The sequence below is a fragment of the Capricornis sumatraensis genome, chromosome 3, assembly GCF_032405125.1.
Source record: "Capricornis sumatraensis isolate serow.1 chromosome 3, serow.2, whole genome shotgun sequence".
In the NCBI taxonomy this organism is placed as follows: domain Eukaryota; kingdom Metazoa; phylum Chordata; class Mammalia; order Artiodactyla; family Bovidae; genus Capricornis; species Capricornis sumatraensis.
In genome coordinates, this window is record NC_091071.1 from 84233005 (window position 1) to 84255069 (window position 22065).

At 38.4% G+C, this 22065-nt stretch overlaps 1 protein-coding gene across 1 annotated transcript in view; it reads right to left on the bottom strand.

Annotated features, from left to right (window-relative positions):
- Positions 1-22065, bottom strand: part of GPD2 (glycerol-3-phosphate dehydrogenase 2) — a 144021-nt gene that overhangs the window by 67448 nt on the left and 54508 nt on the right. Inside the window, exon 3 of the mRNA XM_068968988.1 lies at positions 19626-19797. Within this exon, the coding sequence (XP_068825089.1) occupies positions 19626-19797 (172 nt within the window). The remainder of the gene's footprint in view (positions 1-19625; positions 19798-22065) is intronic.

The following is a 22065-nucleotide window of genomic DNA, read 5'->3' on the forward strand; positions in this document are numbered from 1 at the left end:
CAATTCTTTGGCCCCTTTTGATACCCTGCTCATGTCTAACTCATTTCCCTTCTCAGGCATTTGGGAACCCAGCCTCAGAGGAAAGGGGGCAGTAAGCTCTCTGACTTCTTCAGGCTGTACAGGGGCGTTGTGAGGCCCTGGGTTCCCTTGGCCTGGTCTCTGTCCAGGTGCATTTATGCAGAGAGATGAGAGGCCATGGAATGATAAGGGGGACTTGTTTCAGCATTGTCTGGGTGTTGGTCAGGGAATATTCTTGTTATAGTACCACTTGGGGATTTGTTGTATTCTAGAAGAAACAAACTTAACAAGAAAGTTAAAGGTACGTGGCCCAAAGATGAACAGAAGTAGAAAGCTGCTCAGGGGCTAGCCAGGAGAACCAGGCCCAGACAGTGGGTCGTGACATTAGTGTTTCTCTGGGTACGAGAAGGTACAAGGATTTGGGCTCATAAAATCTTTACCTGAAAACATCTGACTATCTGAAGGCCAGTTCTTCTGGTTTTATTCCAGAGCACAGAGTGCCTTATTTCTGATCTCCACCCTAAACTCCTTTCAGGGGGTATTGAAGGTCAGCAGCTTATAGTTGTCATGATGTAATCTTTGTAGAGGCAGCTGCCAAGTGCCAACTTCCAGTCAGCAGGGTCCCTTCACAGCCACATATTTGACCATGTTTTGGGGGGATTTCATGGCCATTGTAATCTGCAGTGCTGGGCAGGCTCATTCCCAGGTCCAGGGAAGATTCCACTCAGTGTGCTGTTATTGGAACAGGCCTTGCGAGCAGCAGAAGTCTCTGGACCATACCTGTCTTACTAGCCTCTTGGTCCAGGAAAATATTCCCTCTTGTTGCTTTTTCCCATATCTAGAGCTACATTATTACAATCACCGATCTCATATGGAACTGCATATCAGCATTTTATCACAGGCTCAATCACACAATTAGCAACGTAAGAAACAATCTTCTGAAACGAGCGACATAGAAAATAATATAGCTAGCAGTTATGAGTAACGTCACAAGCAAGAATTTAAGTCAAGAACTTTCCTTAGGTGTAGGCCCAGTATACCCCAGGTCATCTGACCTAGTTAAATGATTATAGCCAGGTGTTAATCTCCTGGTTGTACATCATGGAGCATCTGATCTTTATCTGAAGATTGCTTACTGAGGTAAGCTTTGGAAACAAACTTAAGAGTGTCCTTTTTAATAACTTAGTTCTATCTTTCAGCAATATACCATAACAACAAGGAACTGTCTCAGAAGTGAGTGTTAATAAACACTAGACCCTCACTAACAAAACTAGAAACTTAGTTTAACAATTAACAAAACTTAAGATTCAGTGACACATAATTTTTTCATATTAACCCTGTAGTCAGGGAAGGCTTTAGCCCATCAAAAAATGAAGTTTGTCAGGGAAGCCAAGGGATATCTTGGGTCTCCCATAGCCCTGACTCTGATTTAACAGCTTCTGTGCACCCATTTTTAATTCCCTGATTTAGGAGTAAACTACTTTGACAGTGTGGATAATAAACTGTGGAAAATTCTGAAAGAGATGGGAATACCAGACCACCTGACCTGCCTCTTGAGAAACCTATATGCAGGTCAGGAAGCAACAGTTAGAACTGGACATGGAACAACAGGCTGGTTCCAAATAGGAAAAGGAGTACGTCAAGGTGGTATATTGTCACCCCACTTATTTAACTTTTATGCAGAGTACATCATGAGAAACTCTGGGCTGGAAGAAGCACAAGCTGGAATCAAGATTGCTGGGAGAAATATCAATCACCTCAGATATGCAGATGACACCACCCTTATGGCAGAAAGTGAAGAGGAACTAAAGAGCCTCTTGATGAAAGTGAAAGAGGAGAGTGAAAAAGTTGGCTTAAAGCTCAACATTCAGAAAACGAAGATCATGGCATCCGGTCCCATCACTTCATGGCAAATAGATGTGGAAATAGTGTCAGACTTTATTTTTTGGGCCTCCAAAACCACTGCAGATGGTGATTGCAGCCAAGAAATTAAAAGATGCTTTCTCCTTGGAAGGAAAGCTATGACCAACCTAGACAGCATATTAAAAAACAGAGACATTACTTAGTCAACAAAGGTCCATCCAGTCGAGGCTATGGTTTTTCCAGTAGTCATGTATGGATGTGAGAGTTGCACTATAAAGAAAGCTGAGCACTGAAGAATTGATACTTTTGAACTGTGGTGTTGGAGAAGACTCTTGAGAGTCCCTTGGACTGCAAGGAGATCCAACCAGTCCATCCTGAAGGAGAGCAGTCCTGGGTGTTCATTGGAAGGACTGATGTTGAAGCTGAAACTCCAATACTTTGGCCACCTGATGCAAAGAACTGACTCATCTGAAAAGACCCTCATGCTGGGAAAGATTGAAGCGGGCAGGAAAAGGGGACAACAGAGGATGAAATGGTTGGATGGCATCACTGACTCAATAGACGTTGAGTCTGAGTAAACTCTGGGAGTTGGTGATGGACAGGGAGGCCTGGAGTGCTGCAGCTCATGCGGTCGCAAAGAGTCGAACACCACTGAGTGACTGAACTGAACTGATACTGACTGCCAGGTTTTAAGGACATCAGGATAGCAAAAGTCTAACCACAAAAGCTTATTTTTTTGTAGAAGCAAAATGAGCTTTGTCTACATGTACCATAATCTTAAATAATGTTTATTTACTTTATCAAAGTAACGAAAGATTTTAAAAACAAATATAAATCACTTAAAAGCAAAGAAATTCATTATATGTTATCGAAAGCTGCATTCTAAGAAAACTTTGTTCTCTTAAGATAGACAGTAGACTAAATTCCAGTCTGTTACCAGTTTACCAGATTAAAAAAATTTGTTTATTGTTTAATCTTAGAAGTCTTTTCCATAAATCTTGAAGTAGCAGTATTCTTGCAAAGGCATCAGAGGGAAACCATAGAAGACATGTTTAAAATCTGATTAAATTGCAATTAGCAAGGTAGGCTGGTCATAGCTGTGATACTGAACACTTTAATATGATAACTAGAATTATAACTGACAACATTTTACCAGAACATATCAGATTTTCATGAATTTCACATAATTTCTAGGATATCTGTATTAGTAACATCAACCATACAATATAATCTGAGAAGATACATCACTCCTCCAACAATACTTTCCATGTTATTTAACATGTCAAATGAACTCAGGTAGTTTAATATCTCTCTTTGGGATGTTTCAGGGGCCCTGTGAAGTATCCCAAAGTTAGTTAGAAGTCAAATGATTTAGGAAGTGTTTTCAATAAATATCAAAAAGGTTTATAACACTCAGATAGGATCATATAGATCACAGTGAAACAATACATTCACTTAGTTAAAGTTAACAAAAGATTTCAAAGGTAAACACAGAACAGATCATTTCAGAGGTAAAGAAACTTGATATCCATTATTGAAGGCAGTTCGGCATCTCAAGAAAACTTGTATTTATGCACAAAACTCTTCCTTTGGGGTCCACTTTCTATAAAACCTTCTTATCACTCTCAGTACCCATTACTTTGTTCTTCCATCCTGAAACAGCCACGTGTAAGTCAGACCTACTTCCTTTTCCCCTCATAAAATGTAATTTCATTTCTCATACTCTCCTTACTGAAAACACACATCCTACTTTCCTTAAGCAACCAAGAACTGACCTTTATATTAGCATTCTATTGATTGGTGAGCATAAATACCAGTGATAATTTCTAAAAAAAAAAAAAAAAATTCTAGAGAACATCTCAGGATGGCATCAAACATTATTCATTAATAGTTTTAAATCTCTAGTTTCTCTGCAAGAGGACGTTAGTGTTCAATAATTAATGTTTCAGAATCTTATTATATTTGAAAATGACCTAGCTATTCAATAAACTTCCGTCACTTAGTTTAGCACATCCAGAAATTTAGGTTACCAAAATCTAGAGAGACTGTTTTAGATAGAAATTTCTAAAGTATAATTACTCTTAATAGAGTTTATCTAAAAGCTCATATCTCATTTATATATTCTTTTGAAGTCTCTTCACTAGAGGTACTTTCCTTGCTGACAAACTTGTAACAGATACAATAATATAACAATATTTAACTTGTAATAAACCTAGGTACAATGAAAATACTATGCTTAATGACTCTTAGACATGTCTCTATTAGATTAGCAACCAAACATTAATACTAGATATTTAATATTGAATATTTCCCAGTTCATGTGAATCCGAAATTCTTTTAGGTTAATTCTCTTGTATTTAGAATTGTCTTATTTCTAAGCACTTATTTTTCTTTAGGCCAATTAAATTAGAACTCATTTACAACTTCAGCAATATTATTAAAAAACAACAACAACAACACAAAAGACACACACTGAGACATACATAAACCCAGATAGACAGACAGAGATCTCATAGTTTTCCGCTTGAGATTTAAAATGTCTCTGTGATCCCCCACCGTTGTTTTTTTTTTTTTTGAAATTCTAATTTTCCCACAGAGGATGAGATGGTTGGATGGCATCACCGATGGATGGAGTTTGAGTGGGCTCCAGGAGTTGGTGATGGACCAGGAAACCCGGTGCCATGGGTTCGAAGAGTCGGACATGACTGAGCCACTGAACTGAAATGAACTGAATTTATCCAAGGCTGAGGTCTCAGGCAACAAGGACATGAAGAGGGTTAACTTCAAGCTTTTTCCTGCTGCTGCTGCTAAGTCACTTCAGTCGTGTCTGACTCTGTGGGACCCCATAGACGGCAGCCCACCAGGCTCCCCCATCCCTGGGATTCTCCAGGCAAGAACGCTAGAGTGGGTTGCCATTTCCTTCTCCAATGCGTGAAAGTGAAGTCGCTCAGTCGTATCCGACTCTTCGAGACCCCATGGACTGCAGCCTACCAGGCTCCTCTGTCCATGGGATTTTCCAGGCAAGAATATTGGAGTGGGGTGCTATCGCCTTCTCCGAGCTTTTCCCCAGGCAGGCCTTTTAACAAGCTAGTTGTTTTTAATTGCATATGCAAAAAGAACTGGTTTTGCAGTTTCCAAGAAAAAAATTTCACTTTAACCAGTTTTCTCCAGAGTCTAAAGAGTATCATGGTCATCCTGTGTCAAAAAGTCATCTTTCCTTTCCTTAGTCATAGTTTTATAGCTAAAATACAGACCAAATAGCGCTCAAATTGACTCTGATATCAGGGGCAGATCAACTGATAAAAATCTTGGATTTTCCCTTTGGTGGAAAGTGAGGTCTTTGTCCCATCAGAAGAATCTGAAGGGTTAAGGGAATTTGCAGGAGTTGGGGAAGCTTGGTCCTTCCCCACTCTGAGAAGTTAGAGTAGTTAGAAGGATGTAGGAACTGGGGAAGCTTGGTTCCCTCCCCACCTGAGAGATAAACATAGTTAGAAAGGGATTCTTTAGACTGTTAGGAGAGTTTTTGATCCTTCAGGCTTTTGAATATAAGAGAAAGACCGGGACCAAAGGGAACCTCAGAATCCTTTCCTAGAGATCGTGTGGCTATGAAAGGTCAAGCATGGGTTGTCTAGGAAATCTGATGGAGAGAGACAGAGGGGGACAGGAGGCAACAGAAAGACACATGTGGCGTGAGTGGCCTGAGTTCCTCGTATCCGGATTCTGACTGAGGCCCACGAAGGACTGCGTGTAAGGAGATTCCGAGTCCTCTCCCTGCTTTTGGCAAAAGCTAGTGTGCCTCTGCTCTTTCATCCTTGGGTCACCACAACAATTCCTTGTGTGAACAATAACTACAGCCAAGGTGGATTTTTTTTTTTTTTTTAATTGTGTCAGTGGAGGGATCTTGGAGAAAGACTGAGTCTAGAGGGGAGGACGTGTTCAAATGGGTGGAAGGAGGTGGAAGGGAATTATCATCAGCAGAGATCAGCTTAAGCAAAAGAATGCGGATGACTGAAACAGCCCAATTTATGTAGGGTCTGCTTCTCACTGAGGGGCTGGAGTGCAGGGGACCATCTAAGGGACCACACAGCAGGAGTGGGGCGATAGAGAGTCTGCCTCACAAGGCAGAAGATGGTAACTGGAGAGTAATGTGAAGAGAGAATTTTATGGGCTGTGTTATCAGGATGGATTTTTTTTCTTTCCCAAACTGACACAGTGTGAGGCAGGGAACTACTCTAGAAATCAGCAAGCCATCTCAGGAGGATATTTCAGGATATTTTAAGTGACAGCTAACACTTAAAAGCCTCAAAACTGCTTTTGCAAGAATTGGACATTTAGAAAAGTTGCTCACATGTACTTATGTGAGAAACCCTAGTGAATACCAACAAAAGTTAAAACGGGCTTCTCTGTCAAAATAGGCTGTTTTTATCTTATTCCATTATTTCCAGTGGCATATCATCAAACTACCTACCGGAATCTCTGAAGAGAAATGATACTGCTCCTTCCAGAGCAAAAAACCCAAAATACTCCAAACAACAAAAAACAAAAAATTTTAATATCTATGAAGTTACAGCCAAATTGATAAATATTAAAGCACCATGTAACCTGAAAGTATTACCAAAAGTTTCCAGAACCTCAAAAACAAGGGGAAAAAAGAGACTCTAAGAAAACATTTCAACATTTTCAACTGCTTTTATGCTAAATGTTCTGGATTTCCCGTTTTTGTTGCAAGAGAAGGATGGAATGAGGAAGGAGGAAAGTAATGCAAAATCAAGACATTATTAGTAGTTAGAACTGCTTCTTCCTTTGATTAGCTGATGGCAGCAAAGACAATGAAATCTTGTAAAGCGTTATAATGATCTTGCATGGTTCCATTACCTAAGGTGTTCCTTTTGTTTCACCTCTCAAAAATTCAAACATTTTTTCCCCCACCAATCTGAAATAAAAAATTTAACTAGTTTTTTTTTCCCCCAGTGTAAAGCAAGAAAGTGACGAGAGAGTGATGTTTTATCGTCTCAGAGAGAATGAACACTACTTATAAGCGACATTCAGTGCTAACATTCTGGATCTTAGGTAAAGTAATAAAATTTGAAGAAGGTCAAAAATAATGCACCCAGGCTTCCAGTAACTGTACCTGGCTGTGGATCTAAAGCACCAGGGAAGATCTTTTCTCCGAGTGGAAAGAATGAGCAGCAGTGAAGGGCTGGCCTCTGTACATTTACAATAATTAGCTAAACTTGTTCAAGATTTTATGAGAAATAGTTTTTGGTCTCTTTCCAGAAGTTGCTTTTAATGGAAACCAATACAGTCTATCACTGCTGAGATGAACCTGAACATTTGGGAGTGGTATGATTATTCAGTTTTTTGTTTTTATAATTGATTGCTCTAAGTAGGTATTCATGTGAATTTCATGGTAGTGGTAAAGTACTAACATTGGGAGTGAGATTACTCTGAAACTCTTATGCGGAATAATAAGCTTAGTTACAGCAGTAGAAAAAAGTGAACTTGAAATCTACCTTTCAATCATCTTTGCCCATCTCTGAAGTTAAAATTGTATCTTCGAGGTACGGCCAGGGATATGAATTAAACACAGCTCATTACAGATTTGCCTTTTCTACTCTGAGTGAGAATGTCTAGCTACTAGGCACCTCCAACTAAACCAATTCGTGGATCAAGACAGTTGGATGAATTTAGAGGGATAATTACCATCTAAGGGGAAGAATGGTACGACATTTAACTTTCACAACATGAAACAGAACAGAAGTATATTTTAATACCTTTTACTGATTATCTTATTATACATGCAAACATGCTCAATATAATAAATGCAGAGAAATAAAGAGAACAAAATAAAACTCTCCTGTAATCACACCATTCAGAGATAACCACAGTTGACATTTGGGTGTTTAAATGTTCACATTTTCTGTGCATGTATATAATCACATATGCACATTTTTATCAAAACAGGATTGTATAATACATTCCTTTTTTTCATGTAACATTGTTTATTGTAAACATCTCTCCATGTCAATACATATTTTTCTATAATTTCATTTCTAATGTGTGAATAGTAATACATTAAATATTTACAATGATTTATTTATTCAGTTCCTTCTTTCTGAACATTTGGGTTATTTCCTACCTTCAATATCACAGTACTGCAAGATTATATTTTCATTTAAACTCTCTGCATCTTTATTTCGTTATACTAAGTTTTCAGATATGGCATTATTTAACTATTTTTATATAAAAAGGGCAGAGTAATAGCTATGAAATAACTATCAGAGGCACCCAGGTAATAACACACAAATCAAAAAGTACAGACACTCTGTACATTAGTACCATAAACATAGCTATTAAAGCCACATGCCCCATGAAGGAAAAATGATGTCATTTAAGGAAAGGGAAGTTTATCTTTCTTTAGAAAAGCTTTGGGCACTTACTTTTGGATTTCAGAAAGCCATTGAAATTAGTAAGAAAAGTGACCAACCCAAAGGCTGCGTATTTTATATGAAGGATAAATTTCTCTAAAAAATAACACTTCTGTAAAGCTGTAAAGCAATCCTGGCTTGTTACTCCTCATGATCAGGATGCTATGCTTTAAGCCTAGTGTTTTCTAACAGTAAATGCTAACATTATACAGAGCTATATAACATTGGATTGGTTATTATACCTATTTCTATTTTTATATTAGAAACAGATACACCATTAATGAAAATATTTGTTAAGTTAGAACATGTCATTAACATACTTTGTGCTCCTTACACACACACACACACACACACACACTTGATTATGGAGGCACAAAAATGTATTAAGCTATAACATTAATTATAGTTATACATAAATGGTTAGATAGTATCACTGACTCAATGGACATGATTTGAGCAAACTGGGAGATAGTGGAGGACAGAGGAGCTTGGCATGCTGCAGTCCACGGGGTCACAAAGAGACAAGATGTGACTTAGCAACTCAACAACAACAGCAATACAATTTCAGGGGAATAAGGAAGTTGCTGATGTTGCTTTCTCTTTTTACTATTTTATCATAAAACCAGCCAATGTTCAAAGAGAGAAGGACTATCCAAACAATATAAAATCATGAAAAGAGAGAATAATACACTGCTGGTTTCCTATTTACAAAATTCAGACATAACTAATTTTAACTATTAAAAACATACCATATATTCTCCAAAATCTTCCTATGCTTGTAAACCTGTGTACTTTTTTGCTTCAAGAACAAATACAATTAACAAATTCATTTTTCACAACTTGTTTTTCAATTTATAATACATTTTAGCCATTTTCCCTGTAAATACTTATAAACCTCTCTGGATAACTGAATGGCCCCAACTTATTAAACCAAACTACACTTATTTTGCTAATAAATACTGCTATAAGTAAAATTTTGATCAATATGGCACTGTAAGTTTAGCTTTACACTTTTCTCTAAACACAGAGAAAATTTTACATATATATATTTTTCAATGTATGTGTATATATACATATACGTATGTACACACACACCACACACATATTTAAGTCATGGTTGCCTCAAAAATAAACACCTCATGAACCACAGATGTAGTGAAACTCAGAGCTGAGTAGTTAGATCCAAGCCTCTGTCTTGGTGGAATTTGGGTCTAGAAACTGACAAAAGTAACCAAGATTTCAGTTCCTGAAAGGCAAGAGGTAGGGAGAGGGGAAGAAGGCAGACCAGTGCTGGAATGCCAGGACTGAAGAAGGGGCTGCTGACCACTGCCTGGTACTGTGGACCATCTACTGTGACATGCCCAGGAGGCAGGAAGAGGGACCCAGCCTGGAGGGGAGACCTGGGCCAGGGCACCACCAGCTGTCTGGGAGTTGGTCTGCAGGATGTCCGAGATCATAACAGGGCAGAAGCCTTGATTTGGTTCTGAGAAAAATCTCTGGGGGGACTTGAAGAGGGCCGTAACTTTATCTGTAGAGTTTAATGTATGGAAACAGAGAATGACGCAAAGCTGATTTAAAATGGAGAAGGAAAGAAGGAAATGGAGAAAAGTAAAACAAAACAAAAAAAGCTGTAAGGTAAAAAACACAATCTAAACACACATGACATCCAAATCAATGGAGATGGACCAAACATACCTACTGAAACATAGATTCTATCAAACACTAGAAAAATAAAGAAAAATCCTGCTATTTGTATTTTATCATAGACATACTAAAACAAAAGGATATAGAAAAGCTAAAAATAATATGAAACAAATTCTCTCTGTTATGGTATTTTTCCAGTTTCATGGGTGCTTATTATATTTATTGTATATATAATATATTGCTATGCTTAGTCACTCAGTCATGTCTGACTCTTTGCAACTCCATGGAGTGTAGCCTGCCAGGCTCCTCTGTCCATGGGATTCTCCAGGAAAGAATACTGGAATGGGTTGCCATGCCCTCCTCCAGGGGATCTTTCCAACCCAGAGACTGAACCCAGATCTCCTGCATTGCAGGCAGATTCTTTACCATCTGAGCCACCAGGGAAGTGTAAAAATATTACATTATATTATTATTAAATATATTTATATTTAATATAATATATAAATTACATTTATATTAATATCATATATTACATTTAATATAACATATATATATTAAATTTACACAGATAAATTTTAACTTTTATGAAATCAAGTTGAAACAGGATTTTCCAAAAGAAATGGTTTCACTGATGTCATGCTTAAAAACATTCTTTCTTACTCCATTTTTAAAAAATTTCTTCTAATAGGTTTGTGGTATTTTACTGTTAAATCCTTGGTTCACAGAGAGCATGATAAATAGAATATAAATATACATAAATATATATGTAAATATAAGCATAAATTTGGGAAAGTGGACACTTCAACAACACTTATTAAATAACCAATAATTGCAAATGCTGCCTTTATCATATCCTAAATTTTATGTATTCAGATCTACTTCTAGCCTCTTACTTTTGTTCCACTGGTCTCTCTTGTTTCTTTTGCAAACTATTTTATTTAAAGTAGCTTTAGTGAAGTGAAGTCGCTCAGTCGTGTCCGACTCTTTGCAACCCCATGGACTGTAGCCTACCAGGCTCTACACTTTAATATTGACAGACCGCTATCTCCTTTATCATTATTCTTCTTCAAAATTAATCTAGCAAATCTCAAAGTCTAATTTTTCCAAATACCTCTGGCACAGTTTCTCTAATCCACCCCACCCCACTCCTGACAAAGACAGTCACTCTAATGTAATCACTGAATTACATCAAATTTACAGATTAGTAGCAATTGCAACACAATCTAATTAGCAATGTCCAGGAAATAGCAAACTTTCATCTGCTGCAATTCTACTGCCCTAAAATAGGGCGGTGGTGGAAGAGGGTGAGGGGTGCAGGTTTGTAATTCCCAGAATGCGCTATTTTCCATGGCTCTCCCTATTCTGCATCTTTTTTTAATTCAATGCTCATAGTTCATGCTTTTCACAAATCTTTATTTATGCAGAAGAGTGTTGTTATCCTCCACTATGTCTGAGAACCTTAAGACTCTCCACAAGGTTAAGACACTTAACTGAAGTTCGTGGAGCTAGTAAATGATGAAGCTGACTGATCCCACTCGGTTCTACTCTCATAGCCTTCATCCTTCCTCGCTATCCCAAACTATCTTAGACTTCAAGGGGCTGCAGTGAGAATTCAGGAATTATTAGCCAGACACCATTCATAAGCTAGATGTATATATACATTTTTAAACAGGAGAACTACAATCTAGCAAGAGGCAATATTCTTTGGAATTTGAATTGAAGTCATAAAAGTTAAGTTTACAAACAAGATGTTAAACCAGAACAGGACTAGTTGATCCCTGATATATGCAGGTAGTCACATAAAAGAACAAAAAGAGCTGAAAGAGAAACAGCTTGAAGCCCCCTGAGGGGGTGACTATATCAGATTCTCATCATTTCAGTAGCCTGTATCCCCATGCTTCTAGGTTGTGCTCTTGCTCAGGGACTGGCCACGGAGGTGTTAAACAGAGAAGCAATTTCTATCGATCCTAGAGACCTGCCCAAGAACGTGAGGAGAATTGTGCATATTATGTTTATCAAATAATATTACAAATGAAACAAATGAAAATTGATTCCCAAGAAAATGCAGATGGTAACAATGCAAATAAATGTTCATAATGAAAACCTCAAGACTTTTTCTCTTCCTTCTATGGTCTTTGTTTATTCATTAACAAAATCACATTTGCGCACAGTATTTCATCAAAAAGCTTGTGCAAACATTTTTATACAAGCCCTATAACATCTAGCAGTTCCCCCAAAACTTTGATGTCCTGAAAAATCTAATTATTACTGGTAACTTTAAAAGATCACAGTAATTTATTTTTGTCAAATGTGACTAAAGATTAATGGATACAATCAGGAATAATTTGGTAAAAACATATCAAATGCAGAGAAAGCAAAATTTGTTGTTAAGTGAAGCATCAAATATAATAAAAGAGCAAATTCCATGAATGAACAGCAACAATGCACAATTCATTAACCAAATGCCCACAATCATTTCACACTTCAGAGGGCTACTGATATGATCAGAAATTGTTGTAAAAGAATAAATATAGATTAACTTCAGCATCTCTATACATTTTAATTACAAATGCTACCTTCAGAGGGCTACCAGCATAATAAAGGAAATATAAACTATGGATTTGGGCTTCCCAGGTGGCACTGTGGTAAAAAATATGCTTGCTGACGCAAGAGACGCAGGTTCAATTCCTGGGTCAGAAAGATCCCCGGAGAAGGAAACAGCAACCCACCAGTATTCTTGTCTGGAGAATCCCATGGACAGAGAAGCCAAGAGAGCTACAGTCCATGAGGTGTCAGAGCCAGACACTAGCGACTGACTAAGCATCAGTTCAGTTCAGTCATGTCCGACTCTGTGACCCCATGAATCGCAGCATGCCAGGCCTCCCTGTCCATCACCAACTCCCGGAATTTACCTAAACTCATGTCCATTGAGTAGGTGATGCCATCTAGCCATCTCATCCTCTGTCGTCCCATTCTCCTCCTGCCCCCAATCCCTCCCAGCATCAGAGTCTTTTACAATGAGTCAACTCTTCACATGAGGTGGCCAAAGTATTGGAGTTTCAGCTTTAGCATCAGTCCTTCCAATGAACACCCAGGACTGATCTCCTTAGAATGGATTCGTTGGATCTCCTAGCAGTCCAGGGGACTCTCAAGAGTCTTCTCCAACACCACAGTTCAAAGGCATCAATTCTTCGGCGCTCAGCTTTCTTCACAGTCCAACTCTCACATCCATACATGACCACTGGAAAAACCATAGCCTTGACTAGACAGACTTTGTTGGCAAAATCATGTCTCTGATTTTGAATATGCTATCTAAGTTGGTCATAACTTTCCTTCCAAGGAGTAAGTGTCTTTTAATTTCATGGCTGCAATCATCATCTGCAGTGATTGTGGAGCCCAAAAAAATAAAGTCTGACACTGCTTCCACTGTTTCCCCATCTATTTCCCATGAAGTGATGGGACCAGATGCCATGATCTTCGTTTTTGGAATGTTGAGCTTTAAGCCAACTTTTTCACTCTCCTCTTTCATTTTCATCAAGAGGCTTTTTAGTTCCTCTTCACTTTCTGCCATAAGGGTGGTGTCATCTGCATATCTGAGGTGATTGATATTTCTCCTGGCAATCTTGATTCCAGCTTGTGCTTCTTCCAGCCCAGTGTTTCTCATGATGTGCTCTGCATAGAAGTTAAATAAGCAGGGTGACAATATACAGCCTTGACGTACTCCTTTTCCTGTTTGGAACCAGTCTGTTGTTCCATGTCCAGTTCTAACTGTTGCTTCCTGACCTGCATAAAGATTTCTCAAGAGTCAGGTCAGGTGGTCTGTTATTCCCATCTCTTGAAGAATTTTCCACAGTTTATTGTGATCCACACAGTCAAAGGCTTTGGCATAGTCAATAAAGCAGAAATAGATGTTTTTTCTGGAACTTTCTTGCTTTTTCCATGATCCAGCGGATGTTGGCAATTTGATCTCTGGTTCCTCTGTCTTTTCTCAAACCAGCTTGAACATCTGGAAGTTCACGGTTCACATATTGCTGAACCTGGCTTGGAGAATTTGAGCATTACTTTACTAGCATGTGAGATGAGTGCAACTGTGCGGTAGTTTGAGCATTCTTGGGCATCGCCTTTCCTTGGGATTGGAATGAAAACTGATCTTTTCCAGTCCTGTAGCCATTGCTGAGTTTTCCAAATTTGCTGGCATATTGAGTGCAGCACTTTCACAGCATCATCTTTCAGGATTTGAAATAGCTCAACTGGAATTCCATCACCTCCACTAGCTTTGTTTGTAGTGATGCTTTCTAAGGCCCACTTGACTTCACATTCCAGGATGTCTGGCTCTAGGTGAGTGATCAGACCATCATGATTATCTGGGTCATGAAGATCTTTTTTGTACAGTTCTTCTGTGTATTCTTGCCACCTCTTCTTAATATCTTCTGCTTCTGTTAGGTCCATACAATTTCTGTCCTTTATCGAGCCCATGTTTACATGAAATGTTCCCTTGGTATCTCTAATTTTCTTGAAGAGATCTCTAGTCTTTGTACTGATCGCTGAGGAAGGCTTTCTCATCTCTCCTTGCTATTCTTTGGAACTCTGCATTCAGATGCTTATATCTTTCCTTTTCTCCTTTGCTTTTCACTTCTCTTCTTTTCATACACACACACAATGATTTATCCATCACTGTTATAAATTGCAACCTCATACACAAAAGATATTCAGTGGATTATTTAAAAAGACAGCAATTGATATGTTAGGAGGTATTAAACGAAATCATTTTCTTAGCTGCTACTATTTTAAAAATCTTGTCAACATTCTGGCTCTGAAAATTCTTACCTTTTCAAAATCATCATCATCGTCACTACCATCACCCACAATCAAATGCTAACGTACCAGTCAATGTTCTTACTGTCCACAGGAAAAATGTTTGTTCAGCAAATATTAACAAGCTCCTTGAGGGCAAGGCCACATCTTATTAGTTTTTATATTCCCAGAACTGGTTTAGTGGTTGACTCACTAGTAGTATTATTACCAATAGCAGAACAAAACACTGGAAATAAGTTAAAGAATCATAAAAAAATGAATTTATAAAAAAATGAATACCATACACATACTTGAAAGTAACACACTGCACAGTAATGACTACAGTATGATCTTGTCTATGTTTTCTAAAAGATATAAATATAAAAATTTCACAAAAGCAAATATAGGTGAGAGTTTTCAAAAGGAGGTACAGTACAAAACGGACTTAATCAGTAGCTGCCTTTTTACTACTGCACTCAAGATCTGCCAATGCACCCTAATTCTTTGAGAAGTTGACTCTACAACTTCCTTTCCTCCCTCTAGTTCTAGGTCTCCATTTAAACAATTTCTTGCCTTCATAGAATCTTTTCTCATTTTCTTCTCATCATTGATACCCAGTCAGTTCTCAATTTGGGATTCTACCCTATCATGTGTTTTCTCTGCCCCCACTCTGACACATAAGGGAACACACACACACATACATCCTTTTCTAACCAGAGCAAAGCAACCCCTATTCCCACAATGTTATCTTCCACTTTGTTTCTGTCTCTGAGAAATGCTTCATGCTTTCCTCCCAAAGCTAAGATACATCTTTCTTAGCCCATACCTTGTATTTTTCTAAGACCTTGTCCACATGCAGCCTTCTATTATTTGAATATCAAGGTTCGCTTCTGAATCTATAGAAATATTCAAATTGTGCCTATCTTAAACAAGTAAAAGACAGAAAAAAACAATTCTTGCACATATTGCCTCCCTTATTCATATCCTATGACATCAGCAAGTTTCATCCTTTGTCCCATGTCTAGATCTCTTAAAGTTTATACCTATGAATGCCTCTTCCTTATTTCCTACCCTTTCCTCAACACTAATGCTCTTCAGAGTCTCAGAGTGGCCTGTTGAGTGAAGTCCAAAGGCCTTTCCCTGGTAGGTCAGGTCCACTCCTGCCTGTCCACGATTCTCGCATACCCTCCCCCACACAGCCTGGGTGCTCCCAATTGAAACATCGGTTGTTTCCCACACATTGTTCCTTCACATGTTCCCTCAGATTGGCACACTTTCAGCAAGCAAGTTTGGCCTATTACAATTCCACCTGTGCTAAATAGCAGCTTGCTTTATCCAGATACAACAGTGCCCCCCAAGCTTCTGCAAGGCACACAGGATAACTCAGTCTCCACCAATAAGAACTACAGAACTGGGAGCAACCTCAGTGTGCTGCGTGGATCAACCATCTTTGTATTCACATGTAGTACCCTGAATATTGCATGCATAATACCCAGCCAATATTTGTCTGAAATGAAAGAAAAAGAACTGCTATATATTTCAGTACATAGCAGGAATATAAGTGGCAACCTGAAGAAACATATTTTTCTGAATCCTACTGGGAAAATGACACCCTTGGACACAGAAAATTGGCATCTGGTAACTTCTAACCTCTGGGGTAGTCCCAGGACAATTGGGGCAGTCCCAAACAAGATCTCCCATGACAAGGGAATGCATCCTTTTTTCCACTCTTTCTCCCAGGCCTCCAGGGGAGAGAGTTGAATTCAGATCCCTTGAGGGATCTTCAACCATTCTTTCCCTCTGACATACTGTGCCCCAGGATAATCTAATTCAAATTATAAACCATGGACGGAGACAGAATTATATAAAAATTAGGGTCTGCCAGGCAACAGAATAGGATCCAGGGCTTATATTGTGAATTTATCATTATCTGGAAGTGACAAAATGGACCTAGGCTATGATGTCTACATGGATCAAATCTCAAGTGAGGGTCCTATGCAATCCTAGTAAAATCTAGGATATTTTTTTGCTTAGGTATGCCTAATCTCATGAAATTTATTTCATTTATGTATGACTGAAATCTATCAGATATGCAAAGTAAGTCCAGAGTAGATGTGGTAATAACTTCATCTAATAAAAATTATTCCATGTAACAAATTATCACCATTGAGTATGAAACTGCAATGAATACTGAACCTTACATAGTATCTAAAAAAAATAATCCAGAGTCAAAATTTCTTGCAGCAGTACCCAGCCCAACGTGCTGTATCTAAGAACACCACAGAGGATGATTTCTCCAGGACGACTGGTTCTAAGAGTCTTTTTGCCTTTATGTCATTACTGTCAGCTATCATATTGCCTACAATTTATTGTTTTTTGCTTTGTGTGACAAGCCCTGTTTTAAATCTTCTTCATTATGCATTTAATCTTCAAAACAATCATCAAAAGAAGGTATTTTTTTCTTATTTGAAAGATGAAGAAACTTGGCGAAATTAAGTAACTCACTTAAGTGTATGTGTGTGTATGTGTGTATGTGTACACACACTTAATACATCTGATAAAGCACCTGAGCCAGAATATGCACTCATATTTGCCGGGGTCCAGCCCTGGTGGATCCAGGGAATTCGAATGTGGGGACAGAGTCGGCATCTTTGGAAAAATACATATTTAATCACGGATATAGAGAGATTAGAAATGGATAGTGTAGTAGGAAGATTAGTGGAGAAAAAGAGGCTGAATAACTTGGATTACGTGGAATAGCATCCATGCTCCAGATGGGAATTCAGCCAGAAAAAAGGGAGCAAGAAAGAAGCGACATGGGGGAATCAGTCTTTCCGGAAACTGATCCGATTTCTTTATTTTGGGGTTTGCTTATATACCTTTTGTTACACATAGGGATGAATACAGAGTCACTCGGGAGTCAGCAGTTCTGACCTTTATCAAAATCAGGTGCTTCACATAAATATATAAAAAAGGTACATCATCTTCTGGCCATGAGTGAGACCTGCTGACATTTTATGATCCTTTCTTTCTGATAACCAAAAAACTTATTTCTTCCAAGGGTGTTTTTTCTTAAACCAGGCACCACCCTCCAAATAAAGTTACATTCCTATAGGGTGAGGGTGTAGTGAGTTACAATCGAGAAAGGAATTTATTTAACCCAAGGTTAACATGATTAGTCTTAAAGGTTAATACTTATTTCTCCTATATGTTAGTTATATTCATTATAAGGGTAGGGAACATGGAGATTTAGCAGCAAACATCAGCCCAACAAATCCGTTCACCAATGTTCCCCTTAAGATCTATTTAGTCTTAAGATAGTGATAAAGTTACATTTTTACATAACAAGGACACAGTGATTTATAACAAAGCACAGTGTTCTAGTACAAAAGAGAAAATCCATTAACTCAAGAAGTCTAGTATTGCTAACATCAAAAACTACTGTATTTCCTTTTCTATAGTCCAAATACATTGATTAATATATTCCCAGGTGGCTAAGGATATGGAGGCCTGGCGGCAATCATTGACTCAACAAGAAGAAAAAGCCCTATGCTAATTAAGACTCTCAAAATACTCCAAAACTCTCTGTGCTGTTTATGCTTAAGAGGTAGTAAACAATCATGTGCATAGCGGCAGGAGTATGGATAATCCTGTCACACAAGCTAGTCTGTCAGCAGAGAGGTTTGACCTGAGACATCCTTGTCCCACCCAGAGCAGGGAATTAGCAGCAATTATTGACACAACAAATGAAAAACCCTTCACCAATATAATTCCTAACCAACCCACTATACTAATAATTTCTAACTCCCCAAAAGAATTTGCCTTAAAAAAAAGTCTAAAACATCTCATGCCTCTCAGATTGGGAGGCTGTAAACAATCACATGTGGCCGGATGAACCTATACAGGCGGGCTAGATAACCTTCAGAGGAGTCCGTAAGCTGAAACACTCTTGTCACGCCCAGGAATTTTTATTGCCTTGGAGATGCACGTTTACTCCTTCTCCAAGAGAAACGGTTATGGGGGAGAGCCCCCCGTAAAGTCAGAGGTGTATGTGAGAGCATAAAACAGACTCTGGTTTGGGGGTTAGATGCTCGGGAACAGGGGGTTTCCTGAGGCTTGATCATGTCTTTGCGTATGCCAAGCCTCGTTCCTCATGACCTTTGCCATGGGCGGAGTTCCTCACGCTGGTCCCCGGCACATATTTCTTTGATTCCAAACTCCACACTATTAACCACAGGCAACAGAATCAAATCATTAAATATATCATATGTAAGACCACTGGGGTTCCCTACTAAAATTTCTTTCTTTATATATCCTGTTGCTATGTTGAAAAAACTTCTCATAAAGTCTTTCCTAAAACTGACCAAAAGAGTGACAGAACTACAAGTTACAGGTCTTTTTCATTTTTTACACATAAACTAGAGTTTCGCAAATGGTGGTCCATATTTCACTGGAAGAGATGATTTTAATAGAGAAACAAAGAGATTTTAATAGATTGATTCATTTTAACACACTTTTTATTAAAGATAAATCACTGACATAAATGTGATTTTAAATGATACATAGATATTTTTATTTCACATACATGTACTTTATTATGTAAAAAAACACTAACCAGAACATCAAATCAACGAAATCACAGGAATATAAAGTTTTCTTTTTAGATAAACCCATTTCAATGTGAAAGACAAGCTATATTTAATTTTAGAATTTTCTAAGCACCTATATTTTAAAAATGAGAAGCTGCTTCACAAAGAATGGAAAATGAAGAAATGCAGTAGTAACGTGACTTTCCAGCACTGAGTGCACATTTGTGTCTACATCGGGAGGAAAGATGAAACCTCTACCTGTGTTACATCCATCCACGCCAGGACTCACCTCTGGTGACCGCATCCAGGGCACAGCCACTTCCTGTTGCTCCTCCTCCAATGACAAGTACATCGAACTCAGATGTGTTTTTCAAAGTCAGTATCTGAGCTTCTCTGGAAGGAGGCTCCCTGTTAACAGGTTCTGAAACGCAGTCTGCTGCTTCAACAAAGGCCAGGTTCACCTGAGATAAAAGGAGACCATTTTCAGATGTTCATCTGGAACGCCAATTTAATAAATTTTACATTACACTAAAAAAAGAGAGAGAGAGAGAGAGAGAGAGCGCGCGACTTGTAATGAAGATGATAACCAGAGCTAGACCAGAGTCCATAGTCCATATGGAATGATAGAATCAACTGCCTTGGAGGAAAAAAAAGTCCTTAAAATTCTGTGGGTTTTTTTCCCCATGAATCATAGCTATTTAACCATGGGAACACCTGGTTTCAGATTTGCTATCACAACTGATTGTTTTGATTCCATACCCAGCCAAGTTCAATTACTTTGCACAGGGCACAGCAGTTCCCAAATACCCTGTCTGAGACAATTTATAGGAGAACATAAGGAAATGTTTTACCTAGTAGCAGCCATTCATTCAGATAACATTTAAAAGTGTAGAAAGGAGGAAGAAAAAACACTTTATGCCTTTCTGCAATTTCTTAAAGGTATATGTTCTTAATTCCTTAACTTCCCTGACAAAAATACATTCTAGAGTTTGGGGATCTCTAAGTCAGTACAATTAAAAAGAATATGTTCAACAGAAGTTACTATCCAGCTTAATAAACAGCTATGGCCAATGGGAATAATATTATATAAAGATTTTAGTCAGTGGTTTCCCCATTAAATGCTTTAACATAAAATTATAGATTATATATTTAATACACACTATTTCAATTTGTGAAAGCTTTAACAATAATATAATTAAAGCTGACCATAGTCCCCCTAAAGGATAATGACCTTCCTTATTTCTATTAATAGTTCTTTCATTAGACTATAACATCATCCTAAATCAAGAATGACGCTCAGTTCAGTTCAGTTGCTCAGTCATGTCCAACTCTTTGCAAACCTCATGGGCTGCAGCATGCCAGTCGTCCCTGTCCATCACCAACTCCTGGAGTTTACTCAAACTCATGTCTGTTGAGTTGGTGATGCCATCCAACCATCTCATCCCCTTTCATGCCCTTCTCCTCCTGCCTTCCATCATTCCCAGAATCAATGTCTGTCTTTTCAAATGAGTCAGTTCTTCACATCAAGTGGCCAAAGAATTAGAGTTTCAGCTTTAGCATCAGTCCTTCCAATGAATATTTAGGACTGATTTCCTTTAGGATGGACTAGTTGGATCTCCTTGCAGTCCAAGGACTCTCAAGAGTCTTCAACACCACAGTTCAAGAACATCAATTCTTCTGCACTCAGCTTTCTTCATAGTCCAACTCTCACATCCATACATGACAACTGGAAAAACCATGGGTCCAACTCTCACATCCATACATGACTATCAGAAAAACCATAGCTTTGACCAGACGGACCTTTGTTGGCAAAGTAATGTCTCTGCTTTTGAATATGCTGTCTAGGTTGGTCATAGCTTTTCTTCCAAGAAGCATCTTTTAATTTCATGGCTGCAGTCATCATCTGCAGTGATTTTGGAGCCCCCAAAAATAAAGTCTGTCACTGTTTCTACTGTTTCCCATCTATTTGCCATGAAGTGATGGGACCAGATGCCATGATCTTAATCTTCTGAATGTTAAGCCAACTTTTTCACTCTCCTCTTTCACTTTCATGAAGAGGCTCTTTAGTTCTTCTTCACTTTCGGCCATAAGGGTGGTGTCATCTGCATATCTGAGGTTATTGATATTTCTCCCAGCAATCTTGATTCCAGCATTTGCTTCACCCAGCCTGGCATTTTGCATGATGTACTCTGCATATAAGTTAAATAAGGAGGGTGACAATATATAGCCTTGATGTACTCCTTTCCCTATTTGGAACCAGTCTGTTGTTCCATGTCCAGTTCTAACTGTTGCTTCCTGACCTGCATACAGATTTCTCAAAAGCAGGTCAGGTGGTCTGGTAGTCTCATCTCTTTAAGAATTTTCCACAGTTTGCTCTCCACCATGACCTGTCCATCTTGGGTGGCCCTACATGGCATGGCTCATAGTTTCATTGAGTTAGACAAGGCTGTGGTCCATAAGAATGACACTAGTCTTAAAAAATAAAGTTGTCAGAGTCAAAAGCTTAGAAAAACAGGTAAATATCTGTTTTCTTCCTCCAAAATGCTGATACTAGGTTCATTCACTGTTTTGAACAGTGCTCACCACTGTTGCTCTAACAGTTAGTTATCCTATCCTCTTTTATTTAAATCATAGCAGCAGCACAATTCATAAGGGTATGTTTCTTTTCATTCTGCTGTAGGGGCTACATCTGAAGCTCTGAGCCACAAGACCAAGCTTCTTCCATAAAA